At 35.4% G+C, this 25,936-nt stretch overlaps 4 protein-coding genes across 9 annotated transcripts; 2 read left to right on the top strand and 2 right to left on the bottom strand.

Moving 5' to 3' along the window:
- The first annotated feature begins 1,888 nt into the window (after nt 1–1,888).
- Nucleotides 1,889–17,207, top strand: LOC110820235 (mediator of RNA polymerase II transcription subunit 15a-like). Of its 4 annotated transcripts, none has more exons than XM_088216975.1 (13): nt 1,889–2,152; nt 2,346–2,451; nt 3,941–4,058; nt 5,005–5,116; nt 9,743–9,863; nt 9,999–11,369; nt 11,930–12,000; nt 13,050–13,124; nt 13,391–14,755; nt 14,922–15,257; nt 15,791–15,991; nt 16,079–16,167; nt 16,682–17,207. In XM_088216975.1, the coding sequence occupies exons 3-13, from the start codon at nt 3,946–3,948 to the stop codon at nt 16,887–16,889; spliced, it is 4,062 nt and encodes a 1,353-aa protein (XP_088073101.1). In that variant the 5' UTR covers nt 1,889–2,152; nt 2,346–2,451; nt 3,941–3,945; the 3' UTR covers nt 16,890–17,207. The 4 variants fall into 4 exon arrangements, with proteins under 4 accessions (XP_088073101.1, XP_088073104.1, XP_088073103.1 ...); XM_088216978.1 differs by having other exon boundaries at nt 11,948–12,000; XM_088216977.1 differs by having other exon boundaries at nt 10,008–11,369.
- Nucleotides 17,208–17,606: 399 nt separating this feature from the next.
- Nucleotides 17,607–18,333, bottom strand: LOC148269123 (B12D protein). The gene is made up of 3 exons (XM_088216982.1): nt 18,106–18,333; nt 17,932–18,020; nt 17,607–17,849 (listed from the first exon to the last, which is right to left on the bottom strand). Exons 1-3 carry the CDS (start codon nt 18,127–18,129, stop codon nt 17,702–17,704), a joined length of 261 nt encoding a protein of 86 aa, XP_088073108.1. The 5' UTR covers nt 18,130–18,333; the 3' UTR covers nt 17,607–17,701.
- A 627-nt stretch (nt 18,334–18,960) lies between these two features.
- Nucleotides 18,961–21,521, top strand: LOC110820252 (COBRA-like protein 4). 2 transcript variants are annotated; one of them, XM_088216981.1, is made up of 7 exons: nt 18,989–19,069; nt 19,474–19,586; nt 19,675–19,754; nt 19,877–20,333; nt 20,414–20,561; nt 20,680–20,957; nt 21,033–21,521. In XM_088216981.1, exons 2-7 carry the CDS (start codon nt 19,535–19,537, stop codon nt 21,314–21,316), a joined length of 1,299 nt encoding a protein of 432 aa, XP_088073107.1. In that variant the 5' UTR covers nt 18,989–19,069; nt 19,474–19,534; the 3' UTR covers nt 21,317–21,521. The 2 variants fall into 2 exon arrangements, with proteins under 2 accessions (XP_021905372.1, XP_088073107.1); XM_022049680.2 differs by having other exon boundaries at nt 18,961–19,586.
- An 89-nt stretch (nt 21,522–21,610) lies between these two features.
- LOC110820253 (COBRA-like protein 1) lies at nt 21,611–25,418 on the bottom strand. 2 transcript variants are annotated; one of them, XM_088216979.1, is made up of 6 exons: nt 25,065–25,418; nt 24,064–24,143; nt 23,350–23,806; nt 22,929–23,085; nt 22,506–22,783; nt 21,611–22,238 (listed from the first exon to the last, which is right to left on the bottom strand). In XM_088216979.1, the coding sequence occupies exons 1-6, from the start codon at nt 25,153–25,155 to the stop codon at nt 21,946–21,948; spliced, it is 1,356 nt and encodes a 451-aa protein (XP_088073105.1). In that variant the 5' UTR covers nt 25,156–25,418; the 3' UTR covers nt 21,611–21,945. The 2 variants fall into 2 exon arrangements, with proteins under 2 accessions (XP_088073105.1, XP_088073106.1); XM_088216980.1 differs by lacking the exon at nt 25,065–25,418 and having other exon boundaries at nt 23,350–23,810.
- Between the last annotated feature and the right edge of the window lie 518 nt (nt 25,419–25,936).

Here is a 25,936-nt window from a genome sequence, read left to right on the forward strand (position 1 = left end):
TTTTCTAGAGTCTATTATTATATTTAAAAATAATAATTATTAACTCATCTCGACGTCATTTAGAAATAACTTAATAAGTGAAAATGGTATGTAGACATTTCATATTAAATAAATAGAAAAGTAACATGTTGTAAGGGATAGAAGATGAGAAAACTTGTATTTACCTTCAAGTAGAAAGAATAAACTGGAAAACACGAAGATGCTCGAGTATGTAAACAACCCTTTGACAAATGACAATCTTTAAACTAAATAAGAACATCTCATTATAAATCATTGCATGCCTAAAAATGAGTCGACATCACTTACTCTTTCATTTTATTCCATTTATGTTAAGATAAAATATTATTAAGGTAAACTTGTATTTTTATTTAACTAGTAAAAAAAAATATTATTATTTAATATATTAAAAAAACGACCAGAATATAGACGATTAACAATTTAGGACAAATGACGAATATTCTAATAAGACCTATGCAATAAAAACTTAGTAATAAGATAACAAGGAATATATAAACATCATGTAAATGTCTTGTAGCACCCATATAACAAGTAGCATATGGTAAACCATATATACCATTAAAGGGCATATGAGATTTTATCCATTTCTAATAGTTCTAATGACTCATTATTTGAGTCATTAAAGATATTCATCTAACAAAAAAAAAATCAATAATTTTATCATTTTATTAGTTATAAATCAATTATAATAAATTAATAGATACTAACATTTTTTTGAATTTTGAACACCTAAAAAAAAAAAATATTTTGAACTTCGATTATGCTTCTTAACCTCTTTTTTCTCTCTCTCTCTCTAATGTTCTCTCTCACGTAAGCTTAAGTTACTAGCACCTCCATCCATCACCTATCGACTTATTAGTTTTCCGGCCACTTATTAATTTTCTACTCATCAACATGTCATTGCCACCTATTAAATTCACTTTTAATACTTGATTTTATCATCATTTTTCTCTATAAACTCCATATATTTAAAAAACTAAAACAATAATAAGATGAGAGTTATGTTTTCTAACAATACTCTTCATAAATAAAATATTTTACGAGGTGTTAATTACATATATAATGTGCTTTTGTGATGTCTTTTAAATAAAAATGATGGAAGTAAGAGTATAATTCATAAATAATTACAAAAAATATTTTTTAATTATAGTTTATAATCTATTAATCATGAATATTAATTATAAGATATTTTATCATCAATTACAATTTAATGAATAAAAAATAACAATATAACGAAATAAACCACCCGATATAGAAAAAAAAAAAACTTGAATGCATATAAAGAAAATTTCAACAATTTGTTACCAAAGAAAAATAAAACTTAGAAGAGAAGAGGCTCTCCTTATTTAACGTGAAAATAAGGATAAATTTATATACATATGAATTTAGAAAACAAAAATTAGAAAATTTTAGGTACAGTGTACATAGTCTTATTTTTATTTTATTAAAATAGAAAAGAATAATAGTAATAGTAATAATAAAAAGAAACGAAATTTTAGCAAAGGGCCAAAAAAAAAAAAAAAATCAAAAAATCGGAGTGGGTTAGGAAAAACATTAAACAAAAAAGACAAATATAAAATAATGAGAGTGACGTGGCCTTTTATTTAGCTTATCATCCATATTCATTAAACTTTTGTATTAGGTAGATTATTTATGATTTTTTTAATTAAATATATTATATTATATAAAGAAAAGTATTTCCTTGATGAAATTATTTTGATCTATTAGGGACATTTATGGAATTGTACCCATTTTTTAATATTAAAAAATTGTCAGAATACATAAGGACATGAACTGAATGGACAGTTTTATCGAATGAAAAGACCTTTTTGCCATTGAGTCGTTAAAATATAATTATCACATTTGCCGTCCCCTATCCCTAACCCGCTCGCCTCGCACCCATTTGCTCTCCTTGTCGGGACTCAATGGTTAATTTACACACACCAACTAGCAGGTGCAGAATCATCCAACGTTAATTGCTGCGAACAAAGAAAATCGAAAAGCTGATTTCTTCTCGGTGTCTGAAAAATCTGAAAATCTCCTCCTTGCTTCTGGTTCTCCTCTCAGCCTCTCTTCTCCAGTGAGAAGGCCCGATCTAGGCTCCTGTCACTATTTGCTTTCTACACTACCAGAGGTATTTGTTCAATATTTAACGCTATATGATTCATGATTGTTGTAATTGGCCTCACAATCACCTTTTTCTTTTCTTTAATTCGTTGACTGAAATTTTAAGTTTGGTCTGTTGCTGTTGACTTGTGTTGTAGTTGTGTTGTGCTGTGCTGTGTTATTGAACTTGGAATTTATATGCATTTGCACCTTTTGTTTAGTGTACGGGTGGGAGTGAACAGTGGTGGTGGCCGCATCTAACTTGATTGAGCGGCTCGCTTGATTGCTGGTTGACATAGAAGGTTGCCAACTGCAAATTGCTAATTAGTGAGTAAAACTGAGTTAGCTTTTTTTTTTTTTTTTAATTAACTGTAACCCATTAAATTAAAATTATAGGAGCCGGGAAACCTTGAAAAAGTCTTGAAGTTCTATCTAGTTTTTTTTTGCTTCTGGAAGATTAAATTTTGATATGGTCTTACTGACTTGATGGACCAAGTGGATGTTAACTTTGTGGTTCAGTTAGGCTGATAACAGGTTTAATGCTTTATAAGCTTGCTCTCAGTCCCGTAGAGATTAATTTTTGTCTGCTCATAATTGTCAGATTTACATATCTGACTGAGGACAGTTTATTTTGCTTATGAATGTTAGACTGGCTGTGAACAAGCTAGCAGAATATCATATTTGATTCGCATTATTGTGGTGCCGTTGTAATTTGTCACCAAGTTAATGACCATGTCTTCTCTTAGTTAACTATGAACTGAAGTAGGAGAAGAGTATTATGATGACTGTTAGGTTTGCTTCCAATTTTGTATAGTGAGATAAAAGAGGGCTAAACTGAGATGGCAGTTAAAAGTCCAAAATGAATTGTCAGAAACGCGAAAAGAAATGCTACAATCTTATTGGTTCATCTTAGAATATTTCCAGTTACAGTTTGACATTTGAAATGTTGAATTGTTAATCAAATGCGATTGAACCTGTGGAGGAGTTCATTAATGCATAGCCTCAGAACAAATATCAGTGGTGAATTTAAAGTTATTATTGACGAAAGGTTTCTCAAAACTTGAGCAAACTCTTTATTGATGTATTTGTCATAGGCTTCCATTTTTTAACTAGGGAAGGTATGAAGGTTTGAAAATTCTTAATGATTATCTAGTTCATTCAAATTGATCATTTGGTTGGTTGGACCAAAAGCATGGACAAAGTTTTGCTTGGCCTTTTGCTGTAACTGTTTTTTAAAGAAGATTATCTGCTTGGTCTAGGCTTGTTTTGATATTCCTTGTCAGTTCTTCAATCAAAGGGTATTTTTACTATGTATATCTTTAATTTTTATTTTTTTCTTGTATATTTTATGAAACAAATGCGGTTTGTGATCTCCAATGAGGTTTTTTGTACAAGAGGCGGATTTCTAAAATCTCACAAACTAGTTTTGATGTTCATTTCAAGTGTAAGTTTGGGCATTCCCTCGCCCGATTATTTTCAAGTCATTTGGAAGGAGAAGAATAGGAGGTCTTTTGATGCTTCGAGTTCCCCTTCCCAAATTTAGAGACCATTGGTTTTAAGTCTTTTGATTTTGTTCAAGGGTCATACTCTTAATGTACCGGAGGATCTGGGAATATGATAAGAATTTTTTAAGTAACTTGTAAACTCATTCTCTTCTACTTGGTTTGCATCCCATTAGTGTTTAGTTAATGTCATTTTTATTTTCCTTCAATCTCTTTTTCTCGTCTGTTGTTTCATCTTTATAACTTGTATACTTGTTGGATACCGAAGTTTCACTCGGATGGTTTGATGTTCCTAATGTTATGGCTGTTAATAGACTTGATGGACAACAATAACTGGCGACCCACTCAACCAGGGGCCGAACCTGCTGCTGACACAGGTGATTGGAGAGCTCAGTTGCATCACGATTCTCGGCAAAGAATAGTCAACAAGATGTAAGTGTTGTCTCCTCAGGTGTATTTTATTAAAGTTTGTTCCATAAAATTCGTCCCTTTGGTGATAATATTTCAGTATTTTGTTCTGGGAAATGATTATATTTCAGTACTTGGGTAATGATATTTTACATTATTGAATGATAATCGATAACTAGAACTCCAAAAGTATTACAGATGATTTGTATCAACAATGTTTTTAAATAAAAATGTCAGATTGGTGGCAGAGTGGTCTTATTTGTTACTACCTTCTTTGCATCACTTTTGACCTGGACCAGAAAGTACGGAGGTTAATGAATCTGAATTTTCTAGCCTTGATCCAATAATAGATATGTTGAAATGGTGTTACCTCTTTCTTTCTATCCCTAAAGATTAAAGAAGGTGATTCCATTTCTATTTGTCCCAGGAGACCGTGAAAATAGCTAAGAAAAACTGTTTTAACGTTAAATTAGGGTTTAGGGTTAATTTAGTAATTAAATTTTTTTTTTACTGATTTTCAGTATTAGCTAAGAGTCTTTTAACTCTACTGTCAGAGCAAGGGAGATCTGTTTCAGATTTGATTTTGATTTGGATTGATTTGTTTTATCTTCTAATTCGGATAATTTGAGAATTATCTATTAGTTTCCTAATCATAACGATACAAATATTCCAGATAAAATTTCTCTCTAATTTACACGCAAACCAGAGTTAGATTCCTGTAAACCTGGAAATTTCATCCCTAAAGTCTGTTCCCCAAATACCCCTTCACTTCCTGCATCAACAAGCTATTCCCAATTTTGTTCCCTTCTCATTCTTGATAGAGAAGATAGAGAACGCAAAATGGAAACAGTTTGAATTTGGATTCAGTTTTATCTATGCATGCTATTCACTATATAATTGCACTTGCAATTTGAAGTTTATTTTTTAGCTATTTCTGAATATTTTAGTAACATGATGTTCATGTATATAGAATGGAAACGTTGAAGAGGCACCTTCCTTTTTCTGGTCCTGAGGGAATAAACGAACTCCAAAAAATTGCTTTTAGGTTTGAGGAGAAGATCTATTCAGCTGCCACAAGCCAGGTAATTCTAACCTGCTGCATTCCGTAATTGTCGTGTTTGGCATTAAGATGCCAAATATGCTTATTTTGTTTTAACTAGCACTTTGGAATTATCAGGTAAAAATTCTGGCATGCCCATATGTGGACATTCATAAAGATATTCTATGCATGCATGTATATTGTGGAACCTGTCAATTTGCTGTAGAATTTATGGAAAATGTTTGTAGTCTTGGCACAACCTAGATTATATTAATTTAATCTAATGCTGCTCAATATTCATGATTTATTTAAAATTAAGAGGGATTTGGGTTTTCTAAAAGTGAGGTGCTTGAAGCAGCAGATGTTTGTAAGCTGTTTTTAACTGGAATCGAACATTCTCCAAACCAATGGATTACTCATAAGGAACTTAGAGCACTTAGATGTTGATTTAAAACTGAACAGTACATGTTTGGATAGAAGTGTCTATTTTACAAAAATAAGCACTTACTGTGTCTTGACAACAAATTTTGAGGGTAATTGTTAATGGGTAAGTAAACATGTTAAGAGAATAAGCACTTATTACGCAAAAGTATTGTTTGTTTGATGTGGACGTAGATTTTACCACTTATTGAATTTTGCTATAGCGTGCCTAGTGAGTTTTTTTTAGTTATGAGAATTTGAAGTCACCAAAAATGGTAGTTTAAAACAAAAAAATTAAATCCTAATAATTTATAATATACAAGTTAAAACAATTTTCTCAATGTTGCAGAATGGAATAAAGTTTAGTAGAAAAATTGAAGGAAAGACTAATTCAATCTATAATCATAACAATTTGTGACAACCACAATCACAAAGAATAGAAACAACCAAGGTTATGCGCTTGTTGCCACCATAATCACAGGGTTATTAGGCAATTATTTAATGAGCTTGTTGCTACTGTAGTCTTTTCAGGAGATGCCTCTTTCATTTTTAAATTAAGTAGAATATCTCAACCTGAATGATACTATTGCTTATTATTAAATGGAGAGGTCATCACTTGGTGACTCCAATTTGTTCAATGGGAATCACACCAGCGTTCACAAATTTTTCAATTATCTCATCTTCTAACTTTCTTTATTAGTTAGGAGGTCAATGATAATGACATCATCTTGCTCCATAGGAAGAGATTGGTCTTGGTAGATGATGGTCACTGAATCACTGTAATCATGCAAATACTGGCAATTTTATTACTTGCATCAAAGATGGTTAAGCTTATGGGTGCAGTCTTTAAGAACTTTAACTGCTGAGCCATATGCATTGACCAAACTTTTGTTATTTCCTTCGACACATCCGGGAGTAAAGAGAGAAACTTTATGAAGATGTAATCCACTTTCTTATAAGAGAGTGATAATGATAGCCTTCATGTATGATAGAACATCCTTCAATTGAGATGTTATAGTGTTTGAACAGTTCTCCAATCAATCACTTACAATCAAGATCCAATATCACTAGATACAGTCTAATTCTTGCAATCCTTTCAAGAATTAAGGTTTCTCTCACATATGATTTTGGTTTGTCCACTCAGCTGATATGCTAAAGATAGAAACAATCAACTTTAAAAACCCTCTTCATATATCCATCATCATAAGGAATATGTGGTGAAGTTATTCTAGTTAACACAGATATAATAATCAACTTTGATTTTTCACATAAATGTTTGAGTGATAAAGAAAAGCTAATTGACAACCAGCACATTTAATAATGGCCAAAGCGTGGTTAATTGCTTTAAGTACTTCACAAAAACCTACTTGTTAGATCTTTGTAAATTTACTAAACAAGTTAGTGGGGATGGGGTCCTCATAAGCAACTTATAAATAACTCTAAACAACCTCTATTTCATTTGCATATTCATTTGATACAAGTAACTTCAAAGTGTATACGATTCTAGGAGTCGATATCATCTTTGGTGGGGTTGAGGCAAGGAGAGCCTTTTTCCCCTTTTCTTTACAGTATCCATTGATGTCTTTAGTTTTAGGAGTCCAAGAGAGGGTTATTAAGAGACTTAAGTGTGGGGGAGGAAGGGGTAGAGATTTCTCATCTCCACTTTGTTAATGACCCAATTCCACTTTTATCTTACAACTTCAACATGATTTGATGTGCTTATTCTTTTGGGTGTATGAGATTATCTAGGTTTTGCGGGGGGGTATGCATTAGCCTCAACAAGAGTAGTTTAATGGGCATTATCATGGATGATCATATTGATAGAAGGTTTTTGGAGTCTGTTGGTTGTTCCTCTCGTTTCTTTTCGGGACTCGTCTGTAGGGCTTTTGGGCATCTTGAGTGTTGGAAAGGTGCTTTCTTTTCTCTGGGAGTTGGGGGTCACTTTTTTGCAGGTGTGTCTTTTAGTATTCTGTTGTAATATCTTTCTCTATTTAAGATTCTTAGGAGTGTGGCCAAGAAATTGAGTGGTTGACATGGAATTTTCATGATCAGGAGTGGTCAAGCATCTTGGAATCTGTCTTTTCTTCAAATTCTAAGTGGTTGGGAAACAATTGATATGTTTTTATTTCTTGATCTATTTTGAGCTTTTCAATTTTTAACTGTCCTGAAATACAATATGGACATTGGACTACTTGACTCTTTGCACTTGCAACTACTTCTTTCTATCTAATGCACAATCTTCCAATTAGAATGGTGTCTTCATCAAAGTATTCATGGAATTTAATGCCACCTCTAAGTATAAAGTTGTTCTGCGGAATTTTACCCTTAACAGGCTCAACAAACACGATTTGCTTCTAACTTGTAGAGCCAATTTTGCTTTGCCCTTAGATGTGCGAGTAATGTGTTATCGAAATGTAGAGTCCTACAGTCTTCTTTTTGCCATTTTGATGTGGCCTAGAGGCTTTGGGCTAGCTAGTATTGATGCTTTCTTTATGTTAGTTGAATTTCTCTTCTTACCCTTGAAACTTTATCTCTTCCTTTCTTTATGTTGAATACCATATTTTATTATTTTATTAGTTAATTATTTAATATTATGTAATTAGGATTTTATGAGAATAATAATATCATATTATTAGAATTTTATTAGAATAAGAATTTCTTTATTAATAGGTTAGGAATTTTATAAATATTTTAAGTGTAACAATCTAAAAAATGAAAAATAGAATTATATATTTTCTCCAAAAATTAACATTGTATCAGAGCAAAAATAAGTGTATTTTAGGATTTTTAATTTCAGGATTTCTTTCAAAACCCTAGAATAGTCTCACCACCTAACCAAACGGAGTCCTAACCCCACTGGTGGCCTGCCGTCTTGTTCCGGTGAGCGTCTCCGGCCTACCCAATCTCTCTGCTCCGGCCGCACTCAGCTGTTCGCGCTGCTTTCTCGCGCACAACCTCTGGTTTGCAGTATTTTCTTCTCTGGCTCCCTTGCACAGCAACTGGTTCACATACGACCTCTGCCTCTTCGCACAGCTTCTGATCCGTGATTTCTACTGTTTCTATTTTCTGACTTCAGCTTCCAGGTGCATCTGCGTCTGTGTCTGATCAGAAAATACTGGTTCCAGAAGCTTCCTAGTTGCTAATTAGCTTGCTTTGGTTCTGCCTTCGACCAGATCGGGGAGAACAGAAGGTCTGATCCGATTGTTTTTCGATTTTGCAAATCGGATCCAAATATGCACAACCACTGATCAGCACCGCGGCGGAAGAAGAATGTCAGCGCCGTGGCAAGTCAGTTCTGTCCGGAGAAGGAGCCGAGCCCGAGCTGTTTTTGAGCCGACTTCAAGCTTTTTTTTTTAGTCGACTTTGAGTCATTTTAAGCTGAATTGAGTTGCTGCCTTGCCAGACAGATTTACTTCTTTCGCGCGCGAGCCACTACGACCAACCTTCTTTGGTACTTTTTTGGCTTATTTGCGTGCGGTCGTCTCTGATTTCGCGACCAGGCCTTTTTCGCGCGCGAGCCGCTTTGACCAGCATTTTCTGGTCCTTTTTCCGGTTCTTCTACGCGTGCCCGCCTCTAATTTCGTGATCCGACGCAGATCTGCTTCTTTTACATGCAAGCCGCTCTAACCAGCATTTTCTGGTCATTTTTTGACTTTTTCACGTGTGTACGTCTCGAGTTTGCAACTTGATATGCAAGTTGGGCATGTGTGATGTACCTGCACCAATTTGAGAGAGGGTGTTGAATATCATATTTTATTATTTTATTATTAATTATTTAATTAATTAGTATTATGTAATTAGAATTCTATAAAAATAATAATTTCATATTATTAGAATTATATTAGAATAAGAATTTTCGGATTAATAGATTAGTAATTCTATAAATGTTTTAAGTGTAACAATGTAAAGAATGAGAAATAAAATTATATTTTTTCTCCAAAAATCAACACTTTATAAACCATTTCTCACCTCCAATGCCTCTATCAGACAAGAGACCTGCATACTCTCTATGGGCTAAAGAGGTATCACTTCATAAGGATATTTCTTTGTCTGTTTTCAAAAGAAACCAGACTGTGGCTTAATATTGAAATTGTACTTCTTTTCTCTTTTTTGTATCCTTTCCCTGTTTTGGAGGATCCCAAGTAATCCGTTAATGCACTTTTTTTCCTTTTTTGTCTAATAATATTTGGTTTTTTCAAAGAAGATACTTTCAAGATATTATTTGGATTATCTTGATATCCTATTTCAGGCAGATTATCTACGCAAGATATCTCTGAAGATGCTTACAATGGAGAATAAATCTCAAAATACTCTATCCAATTCGATGCCATCTGCCTCTGCCAGCAATAGCAACAAACCTCCAGATCCAGGTATGTCCAATGACTAAAAGTTTCATGTCTCCATTCCTATAAAAGTCATGGCTGCTTTTATCATGCTAATTTGATTTAGTATTTGTGCCTCATTCATTACCTCTTTGATTCCTTCATCCCCTAATTATCTAATAGCATCTCAAGGCATGCAACCCCCAGTTCACAATCAAGGGCAATCAATTCCTATGTCACTGCCAGCTAATCAATCTCAGACGCGGCAACAGATTATTCAGAATAACATAGCATCTGGAATTCAGGTTTCGGCTGGCCTACAGTCGACAATGCCTCCTGTGTCTGGTTTATCTCAGACAACTATTACAAATGCTGTTGGCCAGAACACCAACATCCATAGTGTATCTGGCATCACACAGAATGCAGGGGGAAGTTCATTAGGACAAGGGGTATCCTCAAATATGTTTGCTAATTCTCAGAGGCAAATTCAGGGAAGACAGCAAGTTCTTCCTCAGCAGCAGCAGCAGTCGCAGAATCAGCAATATCTCTACCAGCAGCAGTTGCAACAACAACTTCTGAAGCAGAAGTTACAGCAAGGAAATCTCTCACATTCACTCGTATCATCTCACTTACAGCAACAGCAGCAACAGCAGAATTTATTACAGCCTAATCAACTGCAATCGTCTCAGCAAGCTGGGATGCAGACTTCATCTGTTATGCAGCCTTCTGTAATGCCATCAGCTCCTCTCTCTGGTTTTCAACAAAATCAGCAAAATTCTGTACAGCAGCCAGCACAATCCATGCTTCAGCAGCATCCACAATCAGTTCTTAGGCAACAGCAGCCGCAGCAAACGACTGGTATTCATCAACAATCAACACCAATGACGCAGCAGTCAATAATACCCCCACAGCCACAGCAGCAGCCACAATTGATGGGCCAACAGACAAGTGCTACAGGCATGCAGCCAAATCAGTTGATTGCCCAACAAAGTATGGCTGATATGCAGCAACAGCAGCAACAGAGATTACTTAACCAGCAGAATAATCTTCCTAACCTTCAGCAGCAGCAACAGCAGCAGCAACAACAGCAGCAGCAGCAATTAATGAATCAACACAACAACCTTGCTACTATACATCAGCAACAGTTGGGTCCTCAAAGTAATGTCTCGGGATTGATACAGCCACAGCAACAACAGCAGTTACTTGCAGGTCAATCTGGCAACTCAAGCATTCAAACCAATCAGCACTCAGTACACATGCTACCACAAGCCAAGGTTCCGCTGCAGCAACAAACACAGCAGGCTGCACCAAGCCTGTTAACTTCTCATGGTCAGCAATCACAGCCGCAGCCACAACAGCAAATAATGCCGCAAATTCAGTCACAACCTGCTCAGTTGCAACAGCAGTTGGGTTTGCAACAGGCACCTAATTCACTACAGCGAGATATTCAACAAAGGCTTCAAGCATCAGGATCTGTGCTTCAACCTCAGAATGTCCTGGATCAGCAGAAGCAGTTATATCAATCACAAAGAGCTCTTCCAGAGACTTCAACTTGTATGTTGCTGTGCTATTTAATTCTCCTAGTCCTTTTGCTACTGATTTTGATCATCTTATGAATTCATGATCCTATTTAAACTTCCAGCATTTGACATTCATCATGGTCTTGAATCTGTAACTTCTTTTTGGCATTATCAAGATGCATTCTAATTAATGGGTATCATTATATTTTCTTTTGCCACCTATGCATAATTACTTTCTACATCATTTGTTGCTGAAATTAGTATGGAACCTTATTCTTTGACCTGCATATGGGAATAGTCATTTGTCATTTTCTTGTATTCATTTTGACCATGGTAGATATTTGTCATGTTCCTGGGTGTTCTTAAAGAAGTTTTCTGTTAAATCTGTTTCTCTATGCAGTATAATAATTTGGTGATACCTTATGAATAATGAAGTAGTTTATTTTTGCAAATTGTTTTCTTTTGATTCTTTTTAGATGCATTTTTATTTTGTATCTATACTTTTTTGGGCATATATGGGCATTCATAGGATAATTTCCAACATTGCGTTCTCTCTGGTTTCACATAAAGTTGCTCCCTGTGTAATTTTTGTAGCATCTTTGGATTCTACAGCTCAGACTGGAAGTGCAAATGCAGGTGATTGGCAAGATGAGATCTATCAGAAGGTCAGTTGGCGTCCATGCTGCTCAATGGGTGACTTTCATTTTTGATATAGAATCTAGGTAGAAAACTTAAATGTGATTTCAAGCTTTGGTGGGAATAAATCTGAGCTTCAGGAAATTGGTAGGTTTTCTTCAAGAATTGCTGTAAATTTTAAAACAACAGGAGAAAAGATCAATTATGGAATACAGTTTTAATCAGAAATCGAATTAAATCATTCTCACAGTTTGGTGTTATAAAGACATTAAACGACCAAGTAAAAAGAATCCAAAACTCTTTCATTGTATTCACAATGAAAGAATAATGGAAAGAAATAACTCAAAATTAGGTATTAATCTGATCACTTCGTGGGAACTCTGAATAATGTTAAGAAATGTGCAGATTATTGACCTTCATGAGGCAGACAACAGGTTTCTTTTGTATTTTGATAATTGTTTGAGTCCTTCCAGTGGTATTCTAAACATTAGTTGTTAATTCAGTTGTCACAGAACTTCTATGTTTCTTGTTTTATATTTCATGCCATGAATTATGCGTAGTCCAATTTAGCCAGCCAATACTTTTTATTTGCATTGACTGAGACTCTATTTAAAGGGGTGTTAAAACTTGCAAACTCCACTCTATTGGAGGGATGCAAAGGATTTGTGGAAGTACTATTTATTGACTTTTCCTAGTCATGTGCTTTGATGAGAATGATTTAGTGGATGCCTTAGGTAATTTTGAATTATTTGTGCAAGACACATTTGAATTAAGTAGAACCTTCTGGAACATCCTCTTGTGGTAGAACCTGATTTAGCCTTGAGTGAGAAACAGAGCAGACGATAGAGCAATCAATTAATTGGCATGATAAAAATCAATTTCATTTGGGCCTTGATCTGTGTGCATTGACTATAATAAGCTGAAAATATTAACTGCAGTGAATCCTGCCTTCATTGGGTATGAACTGCATTATGTTCTGTCTGTTAACTGTGCACGTGTAAACAAAAATCTTCTCTGATTAGAGCGGCACCTTAAGAACTGAAGCATTTTTTTTTATTAATGCCTTTATTTTTTGCAGATAAAGTCCATGAAGGAGAAATACTTGCCTGAACTGAGTGAAATGTTCCAAAAAGTTGATGCTAGATTGCAACATGTAAGTTACTGCTGCTGTATTTATGCTGGGAAACTTGTAAGCATCTCTTTGAAGCCTAGGCATGTGAATTTATCCACACACACAAACACACATAAAAATACACTGTCAGACAGAATGACTTGATTCAACAAAACCTTAATTTTAGATCAGCTCCATGAATCCATATCCTATATTCCACCTTTATAATGCTTTTTCATATGACCTGGTATGATGTACCTGTAGTTTGTAGCTTGAATTTGATATCATTCTTTTCATTCATTTTCCAGCATGATTCTCTTCCTCAGCAGCCAAAGTCGGAGCAGCTCGAAAAGTTGAAACAATTTAGAACACTTTTGGAGAAAGTTATAGCATTCTTATCAGTTCCTAAAAACAGTATTCACCCCAGTTACAAGGATAAGTTGGGTCCTTATGAGAAGCAGATCATTAATTTTTTGAACACGAACAGGCCTAGGCAGCCCCTGCAGCAAGGACAATTTCCTCCATCTCATATGCACTCCATGCAGCAATCACAATCCCATATAACTCAAGGGCAAACCCATGAAAATCAAGTGAATCCGCAGCTTCAATCCATGAACTTACAAGGTTCTTTTCAAACAATCCAACAGGGTGGTATGACAAGTTTGCAGCATAATTCGGTCTCATCTTTATCTGGGGTTTCAACAGCACAACAAAATTTGTTAAATCCGCCACAGCAAGGTTCTGGCATAGATTCAGGGCAAGTGGGTGGATTAAGCTCGTTACAATCATTACAGCAAAATCCTGGAAGTGCTTCCCAACAAACAAATATTAATTCCATATCTTCACAAAGTGGCGTGAATCCTGTGCAGCCAAATATTAATCCTCTTCAATCAAATTCCAGCATGCTTCAACATCAGCATCTGAAGCAACAGCAAGACCAGCAACTTTTACAGACACAACAGCTCAAACAGCAATTTCAGCAGCGTCAGATACAGCAGCAATTGATGCAGAAGCAGCAGTTGCTGCAACAGCAGCAGCAGCAGCAGCAGTTGCAGCAACAAGCAAAGCAGCAGCAGATGACTGCACAGTTGCAGACACACCAAATGCAACAGCCACATCAGATGAATGACGTGAATGATGTGAAAATGAGACAGGGGATAAATCTTAAACCAGGGGTGTTTCAGCAACATCTCCCAGCAGGCCAACGCTCAAGTTACCCCCTTCAACAACTGAAATCAGGAGCTCAGTTTCCCATGTCTTCGTCCCAAATCCTACAGTCTGCATCTCCTCAGATGCAGCAACACTCATCTCCGCAGGTTGACCAGCAAAATCTGCTTTCATCTATCACAAAAACGGGAACCCCTTTGCAATCTACAAATTCACCTTTTGTTGTCCCATCCCCTTCAACTCCATTGGCTCCATCTCCTATGCCAGGGGAGACTGAAAAACCAATTCTCGGTACATCTTCTCTGTCAAATGCTGGAAATTTTGGGCATCAACCAATAATTGCTGCACAAACAGCAAATCAGTCTCTTGCAATTGGGACTCCTGGTATATCAACCTCACCTCTGCTTGAGTTCACTGGTCCAGATGCCACTCATATTAATACCGTGACAGCTATCCCAAGCAAATCAAGTGTTGTTGAACAGCCTCTTGAGCGCCTAATCAAAGCGGTGAGTGCAAAGTCATTTTCTGACATTTCTAATTCCTATGATGCTTAAATGAAGTTCAAAGAGGGCTAGATATCTTGAAGTTATTTGGTTGTGAACCATAGGATTATACTTTAAAATATTTAGGGGAAATGCATGTCAACATATTAGATTATTGATATATTTTCAGGTGAAGTCTATGTCATCTAAAGCCTTGGATGCATCCGTCAGTGACATCAGCTCTGTTGTCAGCATGGTAGATAGGATAGCAGGATCAGCTCCAGGTAATGGCTCTAGAGCTGCTGTTGGTGAGGATTTGGTTGCAATGACAAAGTGCCGTCTGCAAGCAAGAAATTTGATAACACAAGATGGAATGACGGGGACAAAGAAAATGAGGCGCTTCACTAGTGCTGTGCCTTTAAATGTTGTATCATCAGCAGGCAGTGTGAGTGAGCAGTTGGCCGCGTCAGAGATATCTGAACTGGAATCAACTGCAACATCTAGTATTAAGAAGCTAAGAATTAAGGTACAATTCTCAGTTTCTGGCATTTTATAAAGTTAGCTTCTGACCCTGAATGTGTAAAAATTGTCATGTTATTTTTTTGTTTGTTGACATCCAGTTCCTTGTTGCATTAGTAATTGGTTTCTCTCTTTCTTTTGCTGAACTTTATGTTCCTTTCTATTGCTTTTTGCATTTTCTTAATTGGAAGTTTTAAAAGCCATGATTTATTTGATAAAAAAATGTGTACATGTCCAATGATGTATAGCATTCATGGTCCTTAAATCTTGGAAAGGAGCATAATTAGTTTTCAATAGTCATTTCTATGTATTGTTGAGGTGTTATTGCATGTTGGAATGGTTACTTCAATAATCTAATAGAAGTTGTGAGCTTGTTGGTATTTGTAACTTTTTTTACGTCTTTTGACTTCAACAAATTTAAGTGTCATGCGGAAATTGTTTTAAGCCTTATTATTATTATTGATTGATTTTCATTAGAGTATCAACTCTTTCCAGAATGCCATTTTAGCTTCAATATGAGGATTCCTGTCCCTCTTGCAGGCTAATCATACCCTTATGGAAGAAATAAGGGAGATAAATCAGCGACTTATAGACACAGTGGTTGACATCAGTGATGAAGATGTTGATCCAAGTGCCACAGCAGCTACTTCTGAAGGAGGTGAAGGGACCATTGTCAAGTGTTCATACAGCGCTGTGGCTCTCAGTCCAAGCTTGAAATTGCAGTATACCTCAGGACAGATGGTAGGTTAAAAATATGAAGAGAAGCGACCTTCTGCTCATTTCCACTATTCTTTTCTCTCAAATTATTTGTTTGTTGTTTCTATGCAGTCACCAATTCAACCTTTGCGTTTGTTAGTTCCCTCAAATTACCCAAATTGCTCTCCGATACTTTTGGACAAATTTCCTGTTGAAGACAGGTAAGGAAACTGTGGATTTGTTCCTTTCAGTTGTCTATATTTACTGATCTCTTGTTTTGGTGAAAAATTCTCATTAATGAGTTTAACTTTGCAACTCTACATGATAAACTTAATATACTTATGGAAAATCTTTCTGAACAACTCTTTCACTATCACAAGATTTATTTTAACTAAAGGACTTTGGGCATATCTAGCATGTATGTATATTTTGCCGGGCCAAAGGCAACAGAAAGGCTTGAAGCCGAAATCAATTGTTCACAAAGGGAGCAGCCTTCCAACACACCAAGGAGCTCAAAAGACAATATATATCATACTGGAAAATATATACTTTTGAATTTTGTGTCAAACTCAAGATTTTTCTCTCCTATTTAGTTTTATTTTTTTAATAATGATTCTCGCATATAAAACATGCTTTCCTTTTTTCTTTTCGAAGCGAAACTACTCGCCTGGTTTCAGAATGTCTGTAAACATGAAAATTTAACGAGATATTACTTTTTGATATTCTGTGTTACAGAGAGGAAGATGAAGATCTTTCAGTGAAAGCAAAATCCAGGTTTAGCATATCTCTTCGAAGCCTTACACAGCCCATGTCACTTGGAGAGATAGCAAGGACCTGGGATGTTTGTGCCCGCGCTGTTATTTGCGAGTATGCACAGCAGACTGGTGGGGGCACCTTCAGCTCTAAATTTGGGACTTGGGAGAACTGCTTGAGCAGTGCGTGATCATCTTTTCGCCAAACCCAGAAATCCTCTTGAAAGATTGTTCAGTGAGAAGAAAGTTGTTTTCTTTGATGCAGGAGTCAGAACAGCTTGTGACATGAAAAGTAAAATTAGGTTTTTGAGGGGTAGAGCCGTCTTCAACATAGACTAGCTTGGATCAGCATAGACCAATTTGGGTTTTTAATTGACAGCCTTCTAATAATTTCAAATAGTTGTAAAAAGTTGCATTTTGCTTGGCTTGGCCCCAAGCTTGCTGAACTATCAAATGTTCCATCTGTTCATAGCCAACTTTTATATCATCAAATGCTCAATCATTTTCCAGACGGCGATCAATGGAGAAATCTAGGGTTAGTTGGGTTGATGTCAAATGGCAGTGACTATTCTCATTTTGACGCTTTAATATATATTTAGGTCGAGTTTTAGTTGAAATTTATTTTAATTTCTGGTATAAAAATTGAAAAACAATGGAAATTTGAATGAGTAAATTCCAATTTGAAATTAATTTTTATCTTCAGTTTAGTTTTTTAACACATAGAAATACAAACTTATTACATGAATTTAAATATGTGAGATTTAATGATAGTTAAATATATAAATTGTGATTAATTGTTAGATATTAAATAATTAAGATTGATCTGAGTAAATAGAAATATGATCTTACAACTAAATAGACAAATTCAAAGATATATAAATTCTTCATCTCTTAAAGGTCTTAAAAAATTTATAAACAACAACTTTTTCAAGTTCCAATTAAATTAATCAAACAACTAATTGAAGCTGCATACAAGAAATGAAGCAGGAAGAAAACATAAGTTTTAATTTTCTTGAGAGAAGAATTTGTTGATTGCAGGCATGACTTCAGGTGGGCGAGTACGAAGGAATTTGCGGAGTCCATGCTCTGCATATTTCTCTCCTTCTTCTTCGTTCTCCACCACTCCCTTCTTCCTATTTTCTTTGTTGATTCTGCAATTTTTTTAAAAGAAAAAATATTTAAAAAGTGAAACATAAAAATGATTTGTTAATAAAGAATTAGTGAATGGAATACCTGACGTCGGGGTTTAAGAATACGTTCCTTGTAAGTTGAAAGATGCACATGCTGGTTACAAATGTCATTGCCCCAAGAAGTGGATACACCTGTTTGTTTCATCAGTATATACATGTAACAAAAAATCATTTGAGGAGTGCAGATTATGGTTAGTAGCTTTTCTTAGTTGCTTACCTCTGGCTTCATCCAGCGCCCCATGATATGTTCTTCCAAATTCTACCACCAAAACGACGATTACTTATTTGTTGTAGATGTATAACCATACATACATACATACATAACATACATACATACATACATACATATATATATATATATATAGCTTTGATTGATTCCTGGAATCTACATTGTGTTAAATTTCCAGTGGGCTGCCATCCATGAATGAGAGGTTTGACAAGTTTCATAAAACTCAAAACCAGGGGCTTAGCCTCTTGTTTTTTATTTACCTGGATTTCTAACACTTATCCACTATGTTCATGGTTTCTTTGGAGGTAGAAAGGCAAGAAATGATAACTAATATTCCTCTTAAACAAAGATTGAGATTTGATATTCTACTTTTCCAATTGATTAATAAAAATCAGTGATTAATATGTAATTCATTAATTAGTTGATAGATACATATTAGTTATAATATAATTTTTTTAATAATAACATATGAAAATAAATAATCAATTTAAATTTAAAACTTTTTATTTTTTTTTTAAATAATATTAACCGTCCAAATAAAAATGATTATTTAAGGGAAAAATATCCTATAGTTCTATAATAACTTTTATGTTAATTGAAAGTAATTTTTTTTTTTAATTTTACATAAAAAGAACATATAGAGGTGTATAGAATTCTAATATAAACACATGAAATTCAAGATCAATTTTTCATTAAAATTTTTTTTAAAAAAAAATACATGATTTTTTACTTTAAAAATTTAATAATATCATATAAAATTTAAAAAAATACATAATTTAAATTACTAAAAGAACAGACACTTCAAAATAATTGAGTTGTAATTCTTTATTAAGGGCTCTAAGTTTAGACCCATCCAGAACCATGCAAGACAGAAGATTTTCTCCAGTATTTTTCATCTTCTTCAGTTGTAGCACCAAAAAAGCTGAACCCACTGTTGAAGTCTTGCTATTAGGTAGGTTTAGTTGCAGTGTCTTTTTTTGTGAGAAGTAGACTCATTACTTGTCTCTACATTCTTTGGGTTTGTATTACCATTATTCTTCTCATTATTATTAAACTTTTAAAACAGGAAATGAGTATCTCAAAAGCATACCACTTCAATCACACTGCTTGTTTTTTCTTAAACTAGTCAACCAACATCAAAGTTCATACCTGTAAATTGCTTGTGACAGTCAACTTGAACCTTTACCACTAAGCTGTTTATGCTCACACCTCACCTAACTGTTGCTTCAAGATACGGGAAGGGAAAACTGATTGATTGAATTGTAATATACACATATAACTACCAGTAGGTATGCATAGAAATTGCAGGACTACTTTTTCTTCAAAACAAACAAGAAAGCAGTTTATATGTTGTAGGTGATCATAGGCTGAGCAGAACCATTAAGAGGATTTTGTTCAGAAGAATAGGAGGAAGAAGATGAGATTTGCGGTGTCGGTTTTTGTGTTTCTGGTGCTAATTTCTTATGCAGGTGATCTTGAAATTCCTCAAGATTTCTTGATTTGTTGGTTCATTTCAATTTTTATTTAGTTCTAAGATTATTTGTTGTGCGATGGCAGCTGCATATGATCCTTTGGATCCAAATGGAAATATAACCATAAAATGGGATGTCATGTCCTGGACTCCAGATGGCTATGTGGTCAGTTCTATCTTAACATCATGAAAGTTTAATCATTTCATATAGAATCATCAGATTGTGTGATTCAGTCAGATCAAACTTATTAATAGCTTATAAAATTCTGTTCCTTTTTTTTTTTCCAGGCTGTTGTGACTATGAACAATTTCCAGATGTACAGGCATATACCCAACCCTGGCTGGACCCTTGGCTGGACATGGGCTAAGAAAGAAGTTATATGGTCCATGGCGGGTGCACAAACAACAGAACAAGGTGATTGCTCCAAGTTCAAAGGAAACATTCCTCATTGTTGTAAGAAAAACCCTACTGTAGTAGACTTGCTGCCGGGTGTTCCATACAACCAGCAGTTCTCAAACTGCTGCAAAGGTGGAGTGGTGGCAGCCTGGGGCCAAGATCCAGCATCCTCTGTTTCTCAGTTCCAGGTGAGTGTTGGCCAAGCCGGAACCTCCAACAAGACTGTCAAACTCCCCAGGAACTTCACCATGCTTGGTCCAGGACCAGGATACACTTGTGGACCTGCAAAAGTTGTGCCTTCCACCGTTTTCCTCACACCTGATCGTCGTAGAAAGACTCAGGCTTTAAGTTAGTATTGATCCCTCACATGAGTCAATTTCTTTTTCTGTTTGTTGCAGATTCTAATCAATATCTGGTTTTCTGTGCAGTGACATGGAATGTAACCTGCACTTATTCTCAGTTCCTGGCTAGAAAGCACCCAAGTTGCTGTGTCTCCCTTTCATCATTCTACAATGACACAATAACTCCTTGCCCCTCTTGTGCATGCGGGTGTGAGAATAAGAAGAGCTGTGTCAAGTAAGCAAACTTCAATTCAACACCTTAAGATTTTAACAACTGGGTATTAATCGCTTTCCCCAGTAAAAATCATCATAATAATTTGAAATTGAATCATTGAATGTTGGTGATGGTGCAGGAGCGATTCTAAAATTCTTAGCATGGTGGGAATCAACACTCCAAGGAAAGATCAGACTCCACTACTGCAATGCACGCACCATATGTGCCCAGTTCGAGTACACTGGCATGTCAAGGTTAACTACAAGGATTACTGGCGTGTCAAGATTGCAATCACAAACTTCAATTACCGGATGAACCACTCACTCTGGACACTTGCTGTTCAACATCCTAATCTAAACAACGTAACTCAAGTGTTCAGTTTCAATTACAAGCCTCTTGTTCCCTATGAATCCATAAGTAAGTAACAAGTTTTTATGTTCAGACTCTATGTGAATCCAAATGAGAGACTGAAAAACTTGAACATGTTTGCAGATGACACAGGGATGTTCTATGGCACGAAATTCTACAATGACTTATTAATGGAAGCTGGACCATTTGGGAATGTTCAGTCTGAAGTGCTTCTTCAAAAGGACAAGAATACCTTCACTTTCAAGCAGGGATGGGCATTTCCAAGGAAGGTCTACTTTAATGGTGAGGAGTGCATGTTACCACCACCTGATTCATACCCCTTCCTCCCAAATTCTGCAAAAAGAAAACTCCTCTGTTTCTCAACGTTGATTTCTGCTCTGTTTTTACTCTCAATCACTATCTGGTGATGGTTATGAAGACCATCGCAACATGGAAAGGTTGCAGCAAGTACAAAGTTTTGATGGCAAAGAAAATTTATATATTATATAGGCTGGAGTAGCAGTACACATTGATCCCCGTGTATAAAACACCTAAACACAGATTCTGTATATCAAATTCTTGAATTTCTAATAACTACATGCATTGCTCTGCTGCAAGTATAATCTTCATCAACGTGTTTCTACTAAATTTTTGGTCAAGACAGGCCATCAATTTATAGAACTTGTTATACATTTAAAAAAAAGATGGAACAGAAGGAATAATGAACCACCAAATCCAGCTTAGCATATATGCTTCATTAATGTATTATTTCTTGTTACAACAGTTGTGTATTTCACAAGTAGGAGTTCTACATAAATACAAAGATGAAGATGCAGTACCACAGTAACCACTAAACAATGGGGAAGTCACCTGCCAGTACATTATGAAGAAACCACTCAGTTTCTTGACAACCCAGAAAAAATACTGCACTTTCACCCACGTGATGGTAAGAAGACACCACAAACAAAGATAAGAACTCATCAATTGGGTTATCATCAGTTTAAGGTTTGAACCATCCAGTCAAAAATTGTAGAAACTCCATTTCACAGTGAAGAGTTTATGGGTATTCATTTAAGAATGCCAACGCTGATAAGAAGGAGAGAATTAAGGCAAGCAGAGATAGATGCTGTTTGGAACCAGCATTTGGCAACCATGGATAAGAATCAGGAGGTGGCATCACACAATTGTCTCCGTTGAAATAGATCCTCCTAGGGAAAGCCCAACCCTTCTCAAAAGTAAAAGTTGATTGATCCTTTCGGAAAAGCAGCTCTGACTGTACATTACCAAGAGGACCAGCTTGCATGAGCAAATCATTGTAGAACTTGATCCCCCAGAGCATAGCAGTATCATCTGTCATGAAAAAGAAAAAAAAACAGCAAAACCAATCACTCCAAAGTACTTCTGTACAACTATATCGAAGGAATTTATGCCTGCAGTTGCTCCCAATTCCAAAACCAATCACTCCTCGCACCATGCTATTAAATACAATGCACACAGCATAGTGGATTTACTCTAGCCTGGATCAATATTCTGATCTTCATTTCCAACCAAAAAAAGAACTGGTTTTCTTGTCAACACAGTATAAAATGCAAGACAAGAATTAAGAATCAAACTTACTTATGGAACCATAAGGAGTCAATGGCTTATAGTTAAAGCTGAAAATCTGAGTCAAATTGTCAAAGTTGGGATGCTGGACAACTAAGTTCCACTGTGTATAGTTCATATTGTAGTTGAAGTTCGTAACTGTGATCTTCACTCGCCAGTACTCCCTGTAGTTAAGTTTCACATGCCAGTGAATTCTTGTCGGACACATATGGTTTGTGCATTGTACAGCAGGTGCCAAACTATTCTTCCCAGGACTTGGAACAACTGAAGCTAATTGTGGATTCTTTGGGCTGAAAATCAGAAACCAGAAAAATATATTAAACAACAGAAAAATAATTAATAAAAGTTAATTAAACTGATTAAATCACGTTAATCTTCAATGAGGAATCCATAACAAAGAGAAAAAATGCTATGGTTTCAGAATGAGAAGCTTACTCAACACAACTCCCTGTCTGACTAACATTTTGACAGCCACAAGCACATGTCGGGCAGGGAACTATTGTGTCGTTGTAGAAGGATGAGAGAGAAACACAGCAAGTGGGTGTTTTCTGAGCCAAGAATTGTGAATATGTGCACGTAACGTTCCATGTCACTGCCATTTAAAAGAGTAAGAGTAATTAAAACATCTTTGTTGCTAATGGTGAAAAACTTCTTCATCGTTACATACAATTATAACACAATTTCCAGTTCATTAAGAGAAATGTAACTAATAAAAGGACCAGTAAGAATGTCATAACCATCAAGCAGAACTTCCAATCCTACAAATGGTACTGACATTAAGGATATATCACCTTGCTTTTAGAAAATTTATAGTAGGTAGAAAATGCAGAATTCCTTGTTTTCTTTTGTGACTTACTCAAAGCTTGTGTTACTCTCCTTTTATCTGCAGTCATGAATTTACTAGGTCTGACAATCTTTGCATGCCCGCAAGTGTAGCCAGGTCCTGGTGCCTTCAAAGTGAAGTTTCTGGGAACTCTGACAGTCTTATTAGTAGTTCCAGCTGAACCTACACTAAGTTGGAAGGAGGCTGATGCGGTTGTTGGATCTTGCACCCATGAGTTTATAACACCCCCTTTACAGCAATTAGCAATCTGCTGATTGTAAGGAGTTCCTGGCAATAAATCAACAACTGTTGGATCCCTCTTACAGCAGTGTGGAATGTTTCCTTTGAATCTCGAACAATCCCCTTGCTCTGTCGTCTGGCCTCCGACCATGTTCCATATCACTTCTTTCTTTGACCATTTCCATCCTAGCATCCACCCTGGTGCCTGAATGTGACGATATTGCTGGAAGTTGTATATAGTAACAACAGCCTGTCTATCCCATTAAGAAACTGATGAGATATTCAGCAAGAGAAAGGAATATGAAAATATTTATTTACGAAATCCATTTGAAGAAGATGCCTCTGCCAACAAAATTTTGGAAACATCTTTCTGAAGACAGAAGTGCAGAAATGTCGAAAGAACAGATTGGATATTAATTATCAGTTAATTGATTTCTCGAAAAACTTGACAGAAAACTTATTTTGTGATTCTAAGCGACATACATGTAAATGAAACATGCTACTCACCACATAACCATCGGGAGTCCAGCTCATAATGTCCCATTTTATTGTGATATTTCCATTTGGGTCAAGTGCATCATAGGCTTCTGAAAGAGAAACAAGATATTTCGGGATAAGTTAATTTGATTCTGTGATTATGGGGGAAAATAATTCACTCTGAATGGTGAATTGGAAATTAGTATCAGAAAGTAATACAAGGACCATAAACCGAACAGCAAAAACATCTTGGCTGTTTTAATGACAGAGCAATTTTGATTTACAAAAAAGAGACACAGAACATAAATTTCAAAAGAATTAGCTATTGTGAGAGAGTTATATATTCAATCTCCTATCCGCATAAAAGTGTGATAACATTAAGCCAAGAAAAAAAAAAAAAGAAAGAGACTTGATCGATTTCATCATCCTTCATAACTAGTTGCTGAAGAATACTGTCAATCACTGCACTTATGATACTCCCAATTTGCAATTGCTAGTCAGTAAAATTCATGATCGCCCTCCGTTAATGAACTACTAAATCTTGATAAAGCTGATATTCAAATAGAAATTATCAATTATGAATTCAGAAGAACACCCACCGAAACTTTAACCGATAAGCAAACATAACTATCTAATTTAGAAATTTACAGATGAGTCCTTTAAGACTAAAAACCAGAACCCCAGATTCCATAGTTTCCAATATCGATATGAAGCTAAGAGCTTTGCTAATCCAACAAAACCCATTATTAAAACGTAAAAATTTCCCAAAAAAAAGAGAGGCTTAAAATAGGAGATAATTAAAGACAACCCATTTCCTCATTCATCAGATAAAATAATAAAAATTCGAAAATTTTCAAGAATATTAACTCTAACTAGCCAACAACAAAAAATAATAATAAAAAAAGCGAAAATGCCGTTAAAATCAAGCGAACCTTGGCAAAATAATCAGAACCCAGAAAAACAGCCAAGAAAATAATAAAGATTCCAAATTTAAAAAAGCTGGTAAAAAAAATAAAAAGAAGAGTGATTACCTGTTGTAAGGAAGCTTGTGCAAGAAAGCATGAGGAACAGCAAGACGATAAGTTTAGAGGAGATGGCAATGGGAGAGAAGGGAAGCCCCATTTTCTCGTGATAAATTTTCAGTTCTTGAATTCGTTTCTCTATAATCTCAAGATTTGTTAGGAAGAAGACTTTCAGAGAGAGAGAGAGAGAGAGAGAGAGAGAGAGAGTAAAGAAGACGACGGAGGTGAGTCTGGTTTTCAGCTCAGCATGGAACTGGTTTTTTGAGAAGTTGGAAAGCGGAATTTAAGCCCACCGTTATGATTATTTTTGCAAAGGCAAAATAATAAAATATTGAGCAAAAAGCCATTGCTTTCTCTTGATACTTCGGGGCCAAGTAGATTAACAATTTACACTTGGTTTTAGTTGTATATAAATTAAAACTTTTATTATTTTTTATAAAGATTTAAAATAAAATTGACTTTGTTTTCTAAATAAATAAATTTAAAATAATTTATTATCGTGATTAGTAATCTTATTTTTCATTGTTAATTTAAAAAAATTATATTTAATATTATTTTAGATATCAAAGTAAAAAGGCGAAGAGATGCACAAAGGTGGGTTTTAGGATAGAAGCTTCTGGGATGACAGTTGTATTATGTGTTGATGCAAGAAAACGACAGTCCAGTTCTTCTAGATTTTGATCCTTCCCTTTTTCGCACATACCCCCGCTAAGGGACGGTGGTGGTTTGTCTGTCATTATCTTCATCAGACGGCCATTGTTTGTTTAGCATTTCTTCCTCTGCAACAAAAATTCCTCTTCCTTTCCGGCGAGCATTGAATTCCTTGTTTTTGAATTTTAATGATTTTCATGAATTCTAATCACCATCTACAATACTTCATA

The sequence above is a fragment of the Carica papaya genome, chromosome 1 (genome assembly GCF_054855325.1).
Source record: "Carica papaya isolate Zhongbai chromosome 1, ASM5485532v1, whole genome shotgun sequence".
Taxonomy (NCBI): Eukaryota; Viridiplantae; Streptophyta; class Magnoliopsida; order Brassicales; family Caricaceae; genus Carica; species Carica papaya.

Excerpts from the sequence above, each read along its gene's own strand:
- LOC110820235 (XM_088216975.1), top strand. The coding sequence starts at position 3,946 with ATGGACAACAATAACTGGCGACCCACTCAACCAGGGGCCGAACCTGCT. Across the intron at positions 4,059-5,004 it reads CAAAGAATAGTCAACAAGAT|AATGGAAACGTTGAAGAGGC; the intron begins GTAAGTGTTGTC and ends TCATGTATATAG. Across the intron at positions 13,125-13,390 it reads TTGATGCTAGATTGCAACAT|CATGATTCTCTTCCTCAGCA; the intron begins GTAAGTTACTGC and ends TTCATTTTCCAG.
- LOC148269123 (XM_088216982.1), bottom strand. The coding sequence starts at position 18,129 with ATGGGGCGCTGGATGAAGCCAGAG. Across the intron at positions 18,021-18,105 it reads GGCGCTGGATGAAGCCAGAG|GTGTATCCACTTCTTGGGGC; the intron begins GTAAGCAACTAA and ends TGAAACAAACAG. Across the intron at positions 17,850-17,931 it reads TTCTTAAACCCCGACGTCAG|AATCAACAAAGAAAATAGGA; the intron begins GTATTCCATTCA and ends AAAAAATTGCAG.
- LOC110820252 (XM_022049680.2), top strand. The coding sequence starts at position 19,535 with ATGAGATTTGCGGTGTCGGTTTTTGTGTTTCTGGTGCTAATTTCTTAT. Across the intron at positions 19,587-19,674 it reads GGTGCTAATTTCTTATGCAG|CTGCATATGATCCTTTGGAT; the intron begins GTGATCTTGAAA and ends GTGCGATGGCAG. Across the intron at positions 19,755-19,876 it reads GGACTCCAGATGGCTATGTG|GCTGTTGTGACTATGAACAA; the intron begins GTCAGTTCTATC and ends TTTTTTTTCCAG.
- LOC110820253 (XM_088216979.1), bottom strand. The coding sequence starts at position 25,155 with ATGGGGCTTCCCTTCTCTCCCATTGCCATCTCCTCTAAACTTATCGTC. Across the intron at positions 24,144-25,064 it reads CACAAGCTTCCTTACAACAG|AAGCCTATGATGCACTTGAC; the intron begins GTAATCACTCTT and ends TTTCTCTTTCAG. Across the intron at positions 22,784-22,928 it reads CAGACAGGGAGTTGTGTTGA|CCCAAAGAATCCACAATTAG; the intron begins GTAAGCTTCTCA and ends TCTGATTTTCAG.